The sequence below is a fragment of the Pseudochaenichthys georgianus genome, chromosome 17, assembly GCF_902827115.2.
Source record: "Pseudochaenichthys georgianus chromosome 17, fPseGeo1.2, whole genome shotgun sequence".
Taxonomy (NCBI): Eukaryota; Metazoa; Chordata; class Actinopteri; order Perciformes; family Channichthyidae; genus Pseudochaenichthys; species Pseudochaenichthys georgianus.
The window spans coordinates 42,968,087-42,980,681 of NC_047519.1; the positions used below are offsets into that span (position 1 = coordinate 42,968,087).

At 46.6% G+C, this 12,595-nt stretch overlaps 1 protein-coding gene across 1 annotated transcript in view; it reads left to right on the plus strand.

Annotated features, from left to right (window-relative positions):
* efr3a (EFR3 homolog A (S. cerevisiae)) overlaps nt 1-12,595 on the plus strand; it is a gene marked incomplete at its 3' end in the record, with an annotated part of 130,557 nt that overhangs the window by 63,797 nt on the left and 54,165 nt on the right. Inside the window, exon 6 of the mRNA XM_034104938.1 lies at nt 7,336-7,457. Within this exon, the coding sequence (XP_033960829.1) occupies nt 7,336-7,457 (122 nt within the window). The remainder of the gene's footprint in view (nt 1-7,335; nt 7,458-12,595) is intronic.

Below are 12,595 nucleotides of genomic sequence, written 5' to 3' on the forward strand. Positions count from 1 at the left end.
CACACACACACACACACACACACACACACACACACCCATCAGCCCAGAGCGGTGTGTCGGTGGTTAAATACCTAATTTAACTTTAACTGACGGTGGAAATGGACCTTTTCCAAACTCTGTGAAATCACCATTAGCCTCTCAAAGCCCCGGCGGCAAAATGTCAGCCGATTTCTTTGTTTCTCGCACGTCTTCTGAAGGTTATCTCCAGGTTTTTATTTCCCTCGCCATGCCTGTCGTCCTTGCTGTTGTTGGAGGTTAATCCGAGCAGGAAACGGAGACGTGAAGCTCTGCATTATTGATGTGTGGTATTTAGAGGAGACGGTGAGGAACGGGAATCGGTGTTTTTATGCTGATTTTGGTTTGGCTGCGCGGAACATCTCTCATTTACCGGCAATATTCTAATGTAACCGGTAAAGACAGATTCTTTACTGACATGTCTTAGTAAAAGTATACATACTATGGTCTTAAAATATGTTAAATGTTAAATAGAAATGTTACTGAAGTAGAAGTATGATGCACTTCAAGTATCAAAAGTAAAATTATTCAAACAAACATAATATAGCAGATAGGAGATCAAGGGGTGTCAACACATACATTCAGGGGGGTAAACAAATCAATATTCAACACATTATATCTGTAGGCCATGTATACTAATAAAACAAGACGTGTTAAACGAAAAAACGTATATAGTAAACGACTGTAAGAAATACTCAGACCCCTAACTGAAGTACAAGTAGAAATACTATGCTCTTAAAATACTTCCTGTAAAGTAAAAATCTTAAATAGCAAATGTTACTGAAGCAAAACGTACTTCAAGTATCAAAATTACAATTATTCAATCCAATTTATTTAAGTCAGTATTCCGGAAGAGTATGAAAAGAAAAGAAAAAACATTATTTTGAAAAGTCATGAAAGAAATTGACAAACAGATTAGTTTGAATAATCAATAGATATATGCTAGATGCTGTAAGTTAAACATGTGTTACACCCACCAGCAAGTATTTACAATAGAAAGGACAAATATAACGAATACATTGAGTACTCCGTGATATACAAATTAACTCCAGACACACCTTGGCATTGGCTTGAATGCATTATAATTGTTCAAAATAGCTGTAGTGCAAACTGTTCCCGGTTATTGAAGAGAAGACATTACAATAATGTAGTTTTATTAAAGGGGACCTATCATGCAAAATGCCCTTTGTGATGTCTTCTCTCCATCACCATGTGTCCCCGGTGTGTCCCCCCGGTGCGTCCCCGGTGTGTCGGGGAACTCACGCAGCGTCAGGAAATAAACCCTCCCTCTTTTCCTCCGTACCCAAATCTCTAAAAACGGGGAACAACGGAGCTGATCCAGATTTGCGTCCGATACGACGTAACATCTGAAATGTGGACCCACGGGCCAATCAGAAACGTTGCTATCAGAAACAATGCCCGACTGTTTTGGACGTAATCTGGTCGGTGTTTACATTAGCATGCTAACACTCAGAGCTAACCTGTGCTGGAGAGCATGTGTGTGAAGAAGCAGGAAGTAGAAAGGAACTCACCTTGTGGTGTAACCGGGAGAGAGAAAGCCTTTGAGCTCCAGACTGTTTCAGAGCCTTGATAATCCATGATATGGCGTTTCATCATGGCAGCATTTAGTTTAGACCAGCGCTCCTCAAAGTGTGGTCCGCGCCCCCTAGTGGTCCGTGAGTATATTGGTAACATTTCACATTTGAAATAAATAAATGTATTTAAGTTTTTCGCACTCTCGCGGGAATATCTCCGCAATGGAGCGAGGTTACGTTTCACTTTCGATTGCATGATATAGCCCAGCACAATACCTTCATCACACATGTGGCCACTTGTTTGTACCATTTTCAGGCGATTTGTAAAAAACATTGTGTTTTTGGATATTTGTGGAGTTAAGTGGTCCTTGGTATGAAAAAGTTTGAGAAACACTGGTTTAGACGGTAGCTGCCGGGTCCCGCATGAGCTCAGACCCCTCCTCTTTAAAGCTTTATACCCGAATCAGCACTTTAGAAACAGGAAGTGAAATAGAGGGATATGAGGCGTGGCTAGATCTGTTTGGTATTTTGAGCAAAACATTTCATAAACATGTTTTTTATATATTTGTTTATATCTGAGAGCTCTGCTATTGCCTACAAAGAGCCTGATAGGTGACCTTTAAGTAGATATTGAAATAAATTGTATTGAAATAAATAAATAAAGGATAACGTGGCCTCTTTAATAAATATAATGCAGACTTAGCAGTCCACATTATGTACAAGAGCGAGATTCCAGATTCAACTTTTGTGATATTTAACTTCTCCAACAGACGAGCAGAGAACCTTGTGGGTGGAGGTGATACATCATGCTGTAAATATTACACACAGGTTTCCTAATCAATCTGACGGTGACATTTCATTAGAAACAAGCTCCATCTTTCAGTTTTTCCGAACAGAACGGCTTCTTCTATTTTTACCCGGCATGTGTTGGTGTGCCTCTGCTAACTTTATCTCCGGGAATTGGCAGAAGTGTCTCTTCTCCCTGCGTCTCAGTGGAAGAGACACTCATCCGTCCACATGAAGACACTGAGTCACCCTCTCCGGGGACGGTATTTATAGCCTGCGGACCAAAGAGAAATCTGTCCGTCTGTTCAACCTGCTTCACATTTTCTGGATCAGACGGAGTTCACGGGCAGTGATTCAATGTCAGCCAGCTCGTAGAGGCCTGTTGCGAACATGGAAATGTTGAGGACCCCAAAGTTTAATGATGGAAATGTAAAGTGTGGTGGGATTTAACCGATAGAAACTAAACACATAAGTATGAAATGGTGAGGAAACCTTTCTGTTATACTCAAATGAAGATGCTTAAAATGAAGGTAACAGTGTCAGCAGTCTGTAGAGGGTCTTATAGTCACATGTTCACACAAAGAATACAAGAGCAGGGTTAATATAAACAAATAAACGCAGCATATATAGGATTCTTTAGAACTTCTGACATTCTTAAGATTACAAATTGCAGTTTTGAGTCTAAAACTACAAATATGGCCACTTTCTGGTTGAAACTGCCAAAATTGTCCAAAACGGCCATTGTGTAGCTATTGGTTGCATACGTATGCTAATAATGCTAATAATGCAACTTGTGCAAATCAACCAACATATACAGGTTAGCTTCCGGAAGTTTCTATGTGCTGGGGACCCTTACTGTACATTTCTATCATAGGCTACTCAACATTTCGTAGTTTTCTACGAAGAAGAAGTGTGGACGGTAGGCGTAAACGTAGAAATCTAAGAAACAACAAGTATAGCTGTAGCTTCAGGCTGGAGACTACTCTTGATTGGTAAATTCTATTTCAGAATCTTTTATTGGCATTAAGTTGGACAAACATGTGTGTGTAATCTCATTTCCTTTTAACTCTACAGTAGTTGGTCTACTTCGGAAGTTTTTCCTTGTACGATGTGAGGGTCTAAGGACAGAGGGTCTGAGGACAGAGGGTCTAAGGACAGAGGGTCTAAGGACAGAGGGTCTGAGGACAGAGGGTCTGAGGACAGAGGGTCTGAGGACAGAGGGTCTGAGGACAGAGGGTCTAAGGACAGAGGGTCTGAGGACAGAGGGTCTGAGGACAGAGGGTCTGAGGACAGAGGGTCTAAGGACAGAGGGTCTAAGGACAGAGGGTCTGAGGACAGAGGGTCTGAGGACAGAGGGTCTGAGGACAGAGGGTCTGAGGACAGAGGGTCTGAGGACAGAGGGTCTGAGGACAGAGGGTCTAAGGACAGAGGGTCTGAGGACAGAGGGTCTGAGGACAGAGGGTCTGAGGACAGAGGGTCTGAGGACAGAGGGTCTAAGGACAGAGGGTCTAAGGACAGAGGGTCTGAGGACAGAGGGTGTCGTATTGTCATACTGATATTCTGTACACACTGTGAAGTCCACTGAGACAAATGTAACATTTGTGATATTGGGCTATATAAATAAACATTGATTGATTGATTGATACTTGCCAGCAAAGTGAACCCGGCATGTTGAGTACCCCAAAGTGTTGTGATAGTAATGTATAGTACGGGTCCCAAATCGGCACACAACAGTTGCATTATTAGCATTAACTATCATTTGCAGAGAATTGCTAAGACATGCCTTGGCCGTTTTGGAAAATGTGGGCAGTTCTAACTAGAAAGTGGCTGATTTTGAATTCTCAATACCTCCATTTGTAATCGTAAGTATGTCAGAAGTGTATTCAACATCCGCAATAACCTCAAAAAACACCCCAAAACGGTCCAAATCAGCAAAGCCATTTCGTAGCCACCGTCTGCATATGCTAATTAATGCAACTTATGCTAATTGTGCAAATCACCCAACATATGCAGGTTAGCATCCGGCAGCTTCTATGTGCTGGGGACCCGTACTGTACATTTCTATCGTAGAGCTTTGGGGTCCTCAACATGTCCGTGTTCGCAACAGGCCTCTGTCAGCTGGCAGACGTTGAATCACTGCCCGTGAACCCCGTCTGATCCGGAACATGTGAAGGAGGTTGAACAGATGGACAGATCTCTCGTCCCCTGAGAGGGTGACGGATGAGTGTCTCTTCCACTGAGACACTTCTAGCCGTCCAGCAATCACACCGATGATGCACAACCTGGCAAAGCAATCAAACGCAGATATCAGGTTCAAGAACTCTTCGATATTGAGGATTCGTAGACTCTCGTATGTGAAGCTACAGATCGTACAGCTACTATTTACCCCACAGGACACGAGTGTTTTGACGATTTCACTCCATCTCCATGTTTGAAAAGATAATTCGAAGTAAAATGATCCACTGAACCATCGTGCGGATGTCTCTGTTCATGTAAGTAAAACCAGCCAATTTCACAGGACTCTTTAAAGCCTCCTTGTTGTTCCCTTTTTCTTTTTTAAACGAGCTCTTTAAAAATAGCCTGAGGGAAGTAAAACAAACGGATCTGGTGTTTGTATCACCCTCTCCTTTTCGAGTGCTTCGCCACGAGGCTTTCTGAACGTTCTTATTTACATAATGAAACCTCGGCTGCAGACAGAATTAACTACCCGTAAAATGTTAAAGTGACGCCAGAAGACAATGTCCACCATCCCACTTTAATGAGGACACGTTTAAACACCCAGAGATGTTACCTTGACAATCATATGACGGGAAACGAAAGCAGCAAATCCTTAGAAACTGGAACCGGAAATATGGATGGCATTAGTAATCAATTTGAACAATGATAGTGTTTTAGTTGATTAAGATACTTTATTGATCCCACATTGGGGAATGAACCTGTTACAGCAGCACGTTGACTTCCTGTATTGATATGTAAATGTTGTTGCTCTTGCGGTCTGCGTGCGCCCTCATACCAAAATGCAAATGTTCCCTGTAAAATGTTATTTGTTTGTTTGTTTGTTCACCATGTAAAGCAGCCTTGGGTCCCTTGAAAGGCGCTATACAACTGTCATTTATTGTTATTATTATTATTATTAAAGTGATGCCAGAAAACAATATTTCTGTCTACTCCAGAAATATGCGTCAGACGGCAGAGACAGCTTTGTTTTTACGGAGCTCCGACGCCATGTTGTTGTCTACGTCCGCGGCGCCATCTTGTCTTCTTGGGTGTTGTGTTTTCGCCAGAATTGATATATTTTATATACAAGATCAGCGCCTCAGTACTCATACTTTATCTTTCTAGAAAAACCCTTGCTTTTCAATATGAAGTCTTCTGTCTCAACACAATTTTTACGATTTCTGAAGTAAAAAGCTAATGTTGGGCTATAAAGGAACTACAGCACGGTCACATGACTTCACGTCACCACCGCTAAGCTAAAGGTGGCTAATGTTGGGCTATAAAGGAACTACAGCACGGTCACATGACTTCACGTCACCACCGCTAAGCTAAAGGTGGCTAATGTTGGGCTATAAAGGAACTACAGCACGGTCACATGACTTCACGTCACCACCGCTAAGCTAAAGGAGGCTAATGTTGGGCTATAAAGGAACTACAGCACGGTCACATGACTTCACGTCACCACCGCTAAGCTAAAGGAGGCTAATGTTGGGCGTGATGACGTTTAGTCATCTCATTTAGACACTTATTAGCAACCGCAGTTTTTAAATTAACCAGTGGGGTATTTACTGACGGATTTCATGTGGTAGAACAAACATCTCTTCAGCTTGTTTCATTCAGAAAACGATTGACTGCTGAATAATGTCCAGGTTCAGCCCGTGATGTCTCGCCCCTGGGTTCCCTCCTGTGTGATCCAGGAGGGAACCTGAGGGGAAACCACTCTCCATCCGAGCCATTTCCCCAGGAGAGGTTGGGTAACAAATGGGAGGAAATGACCAGGTCGAGCGGTGGGTTCTGGTCACCGATGGAGAACTGTACAAAAGATAATGGGTCCTTGAGGAGAACAGCTGATGGTGAGGACACTCCTGTTTCGAGGGAGGAAATTACAGGCTGGACACAAGAGGGATGTCTAGTGGCTGCTATCATGATCACCATCACGTCCAGTCCATCCCCATGCACGAGTGTGAGGATGCTTCTGGTCTGAGTCACTGGAAACGCTCTGCATGTCGATTAACTCAATGTTTTGGTCTCGTGGTGACAAGTCAAAAAGCTTCACAGCCGCGATGCTCTGATTGGAGGACGTTGAACATGATTGCAGGTGGATTCAGGCAATGACTTTCTGCAAATACAGAGTCCATCCAAAACGTGACGTCTCACTCAATTTCAGACGAACAGAAATATTGTTTTCTGGCACCACATTAACATGTTAGGGGGAACATCTGCATTTTGGTAAGAGGTAAGAGATGCCCTTCTGGTGTTGACCAAAACAGATTTTAGACGGATGATATTGCACACTTTAAATAGTGCCATGTTGTTTTTGCTCACGGATAGTTTGTAAACCTGGCTGTCACGGCAACGGCAGTGTATTTACAAAGCAGATGTTAGACTATCTATAAAGCGCTTTTCGTGAGCATAAATATACAAAACAGATCCCAGACATGCATTTAAGAGGTGTAGATATACAAGCATTTAATATTTAAATGCCCGCGAGATGAGACGGTTGAAAACACGATTTAACAGACGACGAGGACGGCAAACCTCAAGCGTTTCTGAAGTGTGCTCCAGATGTTCGGCGCGAAGACACTGAAAGCGGCTTCATCATAACATGAAATTGAAATACATTGCTTTGTTGACAATTAATGGACATTATAAGGACCGTACAAGTGGACGGTTTTATGAACACTTCGATCTGGACAAACCTCAGCCACCAGTCGTCTTCTTTTACTCTGCAAGGTCCTGATGAGAAATAACCCTAATGAATTATTCCTCCTTCTTCCTCCAGTTTGTGAAGTTTGCCAACATCGAGGAGGACACGCCGTCGTACCACCGTCGCTACGACTTCTTCGTGTCCCAGTTCAGCGCCATGTGCCACTCCACTCACGAAGACACTGAGACCAGAACCAGGTAAGAGGACTTGGAGGTCTCCTATCATCCTGTTCTTCATCAACGTATCCCAGCTCTCAGATATATCCAGAGCCTGGACACATGGTGACAGTTCTAAGGGTTTGATTAGTATTCGTAGTGTACTCGTATTTATGTATTTCTGCTCCTCATATGTGAAGGTAGTACTCACCTGGTAGCATGATATCCTAGAGTTTAACGCTCAGTTGAAAACATTCAAATATATGTCATGTTTAAATCCACCTAAAAAAGATATATAAGATGGTACATAGCTGTTTGTAACTTAATGAAAACTAATATCCACTTCGCACCAAGTACTACTTCTTCTTCTTCTTCTTCTTCTTCTTCTTCTGTGGTGGAGGTGTGTTTTTGAAGAGGGAAGAGGGATTTTCACTTTTAGTTCGTTTGTTTCTGTTTCAATCGTTTTCCTTCACTGTATGATCTTACGTGGGGATATTTGTACTCTTTCCAAGTACGGTTAATTTGTTTTTCCGTGCCTCGTGGCTGGGATGGCGTCCTTTGGGGCGCCGCCGGTGTCTCTGAGACACGGAGTGCGTTTGGTGGCTCAGGCCGCAAGCACAGTGGAGCAGGTGCTGCTGGCTGTGGGGGAGCAGGTAGGCCATGTAAACATCTCCTATGCTTCCCGCATGAACAAAGCGGTCGTGGTCTTTTTGAAAGACCAGAAATATGTAACCGAACTTATTGAGAGCGGATTAATGGTAAACGAGGAATATATCCAAGTTTCGCCGTTGGCGACACCGTCCACGCGGATCACTGTGTCTGGCGTTCCTCCATTCATCCCGAATGAGGCGCTGGAACGGGAGCTGAAGCGGTTCGGTAAGTTTGCCAGTAATCTCCGCACTGTTGCTCTGGGGTGTAAGGATGAAAAGTTAAAACATGTCCAATCTCTACGGAGACAGGTGTTCATGTTTCTGACTTGTCCCACTCAGACACTGGATGTGTCTTTCCGGGTGAGGCACGAAGAGGGGTTTTATATGGTTTATGCGAGCTCAGGGAACGTAAAGTGTTTTGAGTGCGGGGAGTCGGGTCACAAACGTGTTGCATGTCCACAGAGACGGCACGCCGCTCCGCCGGGTGCGGCCGAGCCCGGGGCCGCCGAGCCCGAGGCCGCCGAGCCCGAGGCCGCCGAGCCCGTGGCGGCGGAGCCCGTGGCGGCGGAGCCCGTGGCCGCCGAGCCCGTGGCCGCCGAGCCAGTCGCTGGGGCGGCCGGGGCCGCTGGGTCGGCGGCCGCGGAGCCCGGTGTCGCGGGGGCTGCTGTTGCACCCGCCGGGGCCCCAGGGGCTGCGGATGAAGTAGAGATGAATATCGGGAGAGATGAAACGGGGATTGTAGAGAAGGTGGTGAGTGTGAGAGGAGAACATGTGGAAACAGGTAAACGGGTGGGAGATGATGTAGCGGGACAGGTGAGGACCGGGGCTGTGGGACAGGTGGAGGCTGTTGGCACGCAGCAGGAGCTGCCGTCTGGCTCTGGGAGGCAAACAGAGCTTCAACAGGATGCAGACATTAATGAGGTGACAGAGATGGACACAGACGGTGAGGGGGATTCTGACTGTGTTTCAGTTGCAGATAGTCTCTCTCATAACGCAGAGATATATTCTTTGGAAGAAATTAATGTCTTTTTAGATGAGTCCTTTGGCAAGGCAGTGGAAGTGAGAGAGTTTTTCCCTGACACTAACAAGTTTCTTCACACGGTGAGCACTCTTCAGAAAGTTGTAGGGTTAGACCTGCTGGATGAAAAGAGACGCTATCGTCTCAGGAAGCATGTCACTAATATGAGAAAAGTTCCGAAAGGAAGCAAAAAAGGGGGGAAACTGAAAAGGTCTAAATAATGTCAACATGATCATGCAACACTGGGTGTCTCCTCTCTGCTGTGTGTACCTGTCTGTTATCTTTCTCTATCTCCTTCCTCTGATGCAGGCGTTAAGGGTTGCTTCTTTAAACATTAACGGGGGTAGAAGTGCACAGAAAAGAGCTTTAGTGTTGGAGGTCTTTAATCAGAAAAAATTAGATGTGATATTTCTGCAGGAAACGCACAGTGATAGCCTGGATGAGACGGACTGGGGGATGTGGTGGGGGGGTCAGTATGTACTCAGTCATGGCTCAGACCTCAGTGCTGGAGTAGCTGTTCCCCCCCCCCCCCCTCTCTAAATGTTAAGATCGTATCCAGCACAGAGAGAGTGGCAGGTAGAGCCTTGATGGTGAAGGTGGAACTGTTAGAGTTCTTTTTCACTTTTATTAATGTTTATGCACCCAATCAGGGCCCTGCACGTGTATCTGTGTTTCAGTTATTAAAAGATGAGTTGGACACTAGTGTACAGGGGGAGTGTGTGATACTGGGGGGGGGACTGGAACGCTTGCACTAATGTCACTTTAGACAGAATAGGACGGGAGCCGCATCCTCAGTCGTCCCTTTTACTGTCACAGGTGATGAGAGAGGCTGACTTAGTGGATGTGTGGAGGACGAAACACCCTTCTGTTAAACAATACACCTGGATGAGAATGCTAGATGGGGGCGTCAGTGCAGCCAGGCTAGACAGATTTTACACGTCTGCTTCTTCTATTACTCGTGCAGTGAACTGTCACATCCAACCGGTTGGTTTCACAGACCATCAGCTAGTTTCTTTAGATTTGGTTTTATCCAACACAGAGAAGCCGAGATCCTTCTGGCAGTTTAATGTTAACATTTTACAAGATTTGACTTTTTGTGAGAATTTTAAATTATTTTGGATCAACTGGAAATCAAAGAAAGAGTCTTTTCCCTCCCTGAGTCAGTGGTGGGAGGTAGGAAAGGCTCAGATTAGAGTGTTCTGCCAACAGTATACAGCCTACTCCACTGCAAACATTAGGAGAGCTATAGAGCCGTTAGAGAGGGAGATCAGAGAGTTAGAGAGTGTGTCTGCTCGAAATATAGAACAGTCCCTCCTAAAACAACAACAGCTTAACTGTTTTCTTCAGGAGAAGGCCAAGGGAGCCCTGATCAGAGCCCGTTTCACTTCCATGAGAGACATTGATGCACCAACCACCTTCTTCTTCAACCTGGAGAGGTCTGTGGGCCAAAGGAAGCAGATGGTATGTCTGCGTCTCCCCGATGGACAGGTAACCTCTGAGCCTGCTGAGACGAGGAGGCATGCAGTGTCCTTCTACACAGACCTGTTCAAAGCTGAAGGTCGTGACGTGGAAGCTGCTGATGAACTTCTTCAGGGTCTTCCACAGCTGAGTCCAGCCGGAAGTGACACCCTGGGCTCTGACATTACGCTGGAGGAACTGACCTCTGCGGTGACACAGATGGCCTCCGGCAAGGCTCCCGGCATAGACGTTTACCTGCAGACTTTTTTAAACATTTCTGGAGTATTCTGGGACATGACTTGCTAGAAGTGTTGATGGAGTCCTTTGGGAAAGGGACTCTTCCAGCTTCCTGTAGGCGTGCAGTGATCTCACTGTTGCCTAAGAAAGGAGACCTCACCCTGCTGAGGAACTGGAGACCTCACCCTGCTGAGGAACTGGAGACCTCACCCTGCTGAGGAACTGGAGACCTCACCCTGCTGAGGAACTGGAGACCTGTGGCTCTCCTATGTATGGACTATAAGATACTGTCAAAGGTCTTAGCTAACAGACTGAAGGTTTTTATCGAACTTCTTATCGGTCCTGATCAGACATATTGCATCCCTGGCAGATCAATTGTGGACAATTTGTTTTTGATGAGAGACACTTTTGATGTTTGTAAACTGTATGATATAAATGTTGGTATTATTTCTATTGACCAGGAGAAGGCGTTTGATCGTGTGGATCACACGTCTCTGGCGGCCACATTGCAGGCTTTTGGTGTTGGGGAGCATTTTGTGTCCTGGGTGAAGTGTTTGTACAGTGATGCATGTTGTGTTGTGAAGGTGGGGGGAGGGCTGAGCAGACCTGTACCAGTTAAAAGGGGGATCAGGCAGGGCTGCCCTATCTCAGGCCTATTGTATAGTATTGCCATCGAGCCGCTTTTGTGCAGACTTAGAAACCGGCTGAGGGGCCTGTGTCTGCCAGAGTCAGCTCAGGCCCCCCGGTGGTTGTATCAGCTTATGCTGATGATGTCAGTGTGTTTGTCCAGGGTCAGCGAGATATCCAGGAGCTCCAGGACAGTCTAGCTTTGTACAGGAAGGCTGCTTCAGCCAAAGTTAATTGGGAGAAGAGTGAGGCAGTTTTGGTAGGTCAGTGGAGTCTTGAAAATAGGCCCAGTCTTCCTGGTAACCTTAGCTGGGGAAACAAGGGTTTAAAGGTCCTGGGAGTTTGGTTGGGGTCCGAGGACATGGTGGCACAGAACTGGGAGGGATTGCTGGAAAAGGTGCAAGCAAAATTAGCCAAATGGAAATGGCTGCTCCCCCAGCTGTCCTACAGGGGAAGAGTTCTTGTCGCCAACAATCTGGTTGCCTCGTCTCTGTGGCACAGACTGCAGGTGTTAACCCCACCGCCGGGCCTCATGAAACAACTGCAGCGGCTCCTCGTGGATTTCTTCTGGTCGGGTCATCACTGGGTGCCAGCATCGGTCCTGTACCTGCCTGTGGCGGAGGGGGGGCAGGGCCTCGTGGACATTACTGCAAGGACTGCTGCTTTTAGACTGCAGGCAGCTCAGCGGCTGCTGTATGGTGCCTCTCCCTGCTGGCTGGCTATGGCCCGGCTGCTGTGTGGTGCCTCTCCCTGCTGGCTGGCTATGGCCCGGCTGCTGTCTGGTGCCTCTCCCTGCTGGCTGGCTATGGCCCGGCTGCTGTCTGGTGCCTCTCCCTGCTGGCTGGCTATGGCCCGGCTGCTGTCTGGTGCCTCTCCCTGCTGGCTGGCTATGGCCCGGCTGCTGTGTGGTGCCTCTCCCTGCTGGCTGGCTATGGCCCGGCTGCTGTCTGGTGCCTCTCCCTGCTGGCTGGCTATGGCCCGGCTGCTGTCTGGTGCCTCTCCCTGCTGGCTGGCTATGGCCCGGCTGCTGTGTGGTGCCTCTCCCTGCTGGCTGGCTATGGCCCGGCTGCTGTATGGTGCCTCTCCCTGCTGGCTGGCTATGGCCCGGCTGCTGTGTGGTGCCTCTCCCTGCTGGCTGGCTATGGCCCGGCTGCTGTCTGGTGCCTCTCCCTGCTGGCTGGCTATGGCCC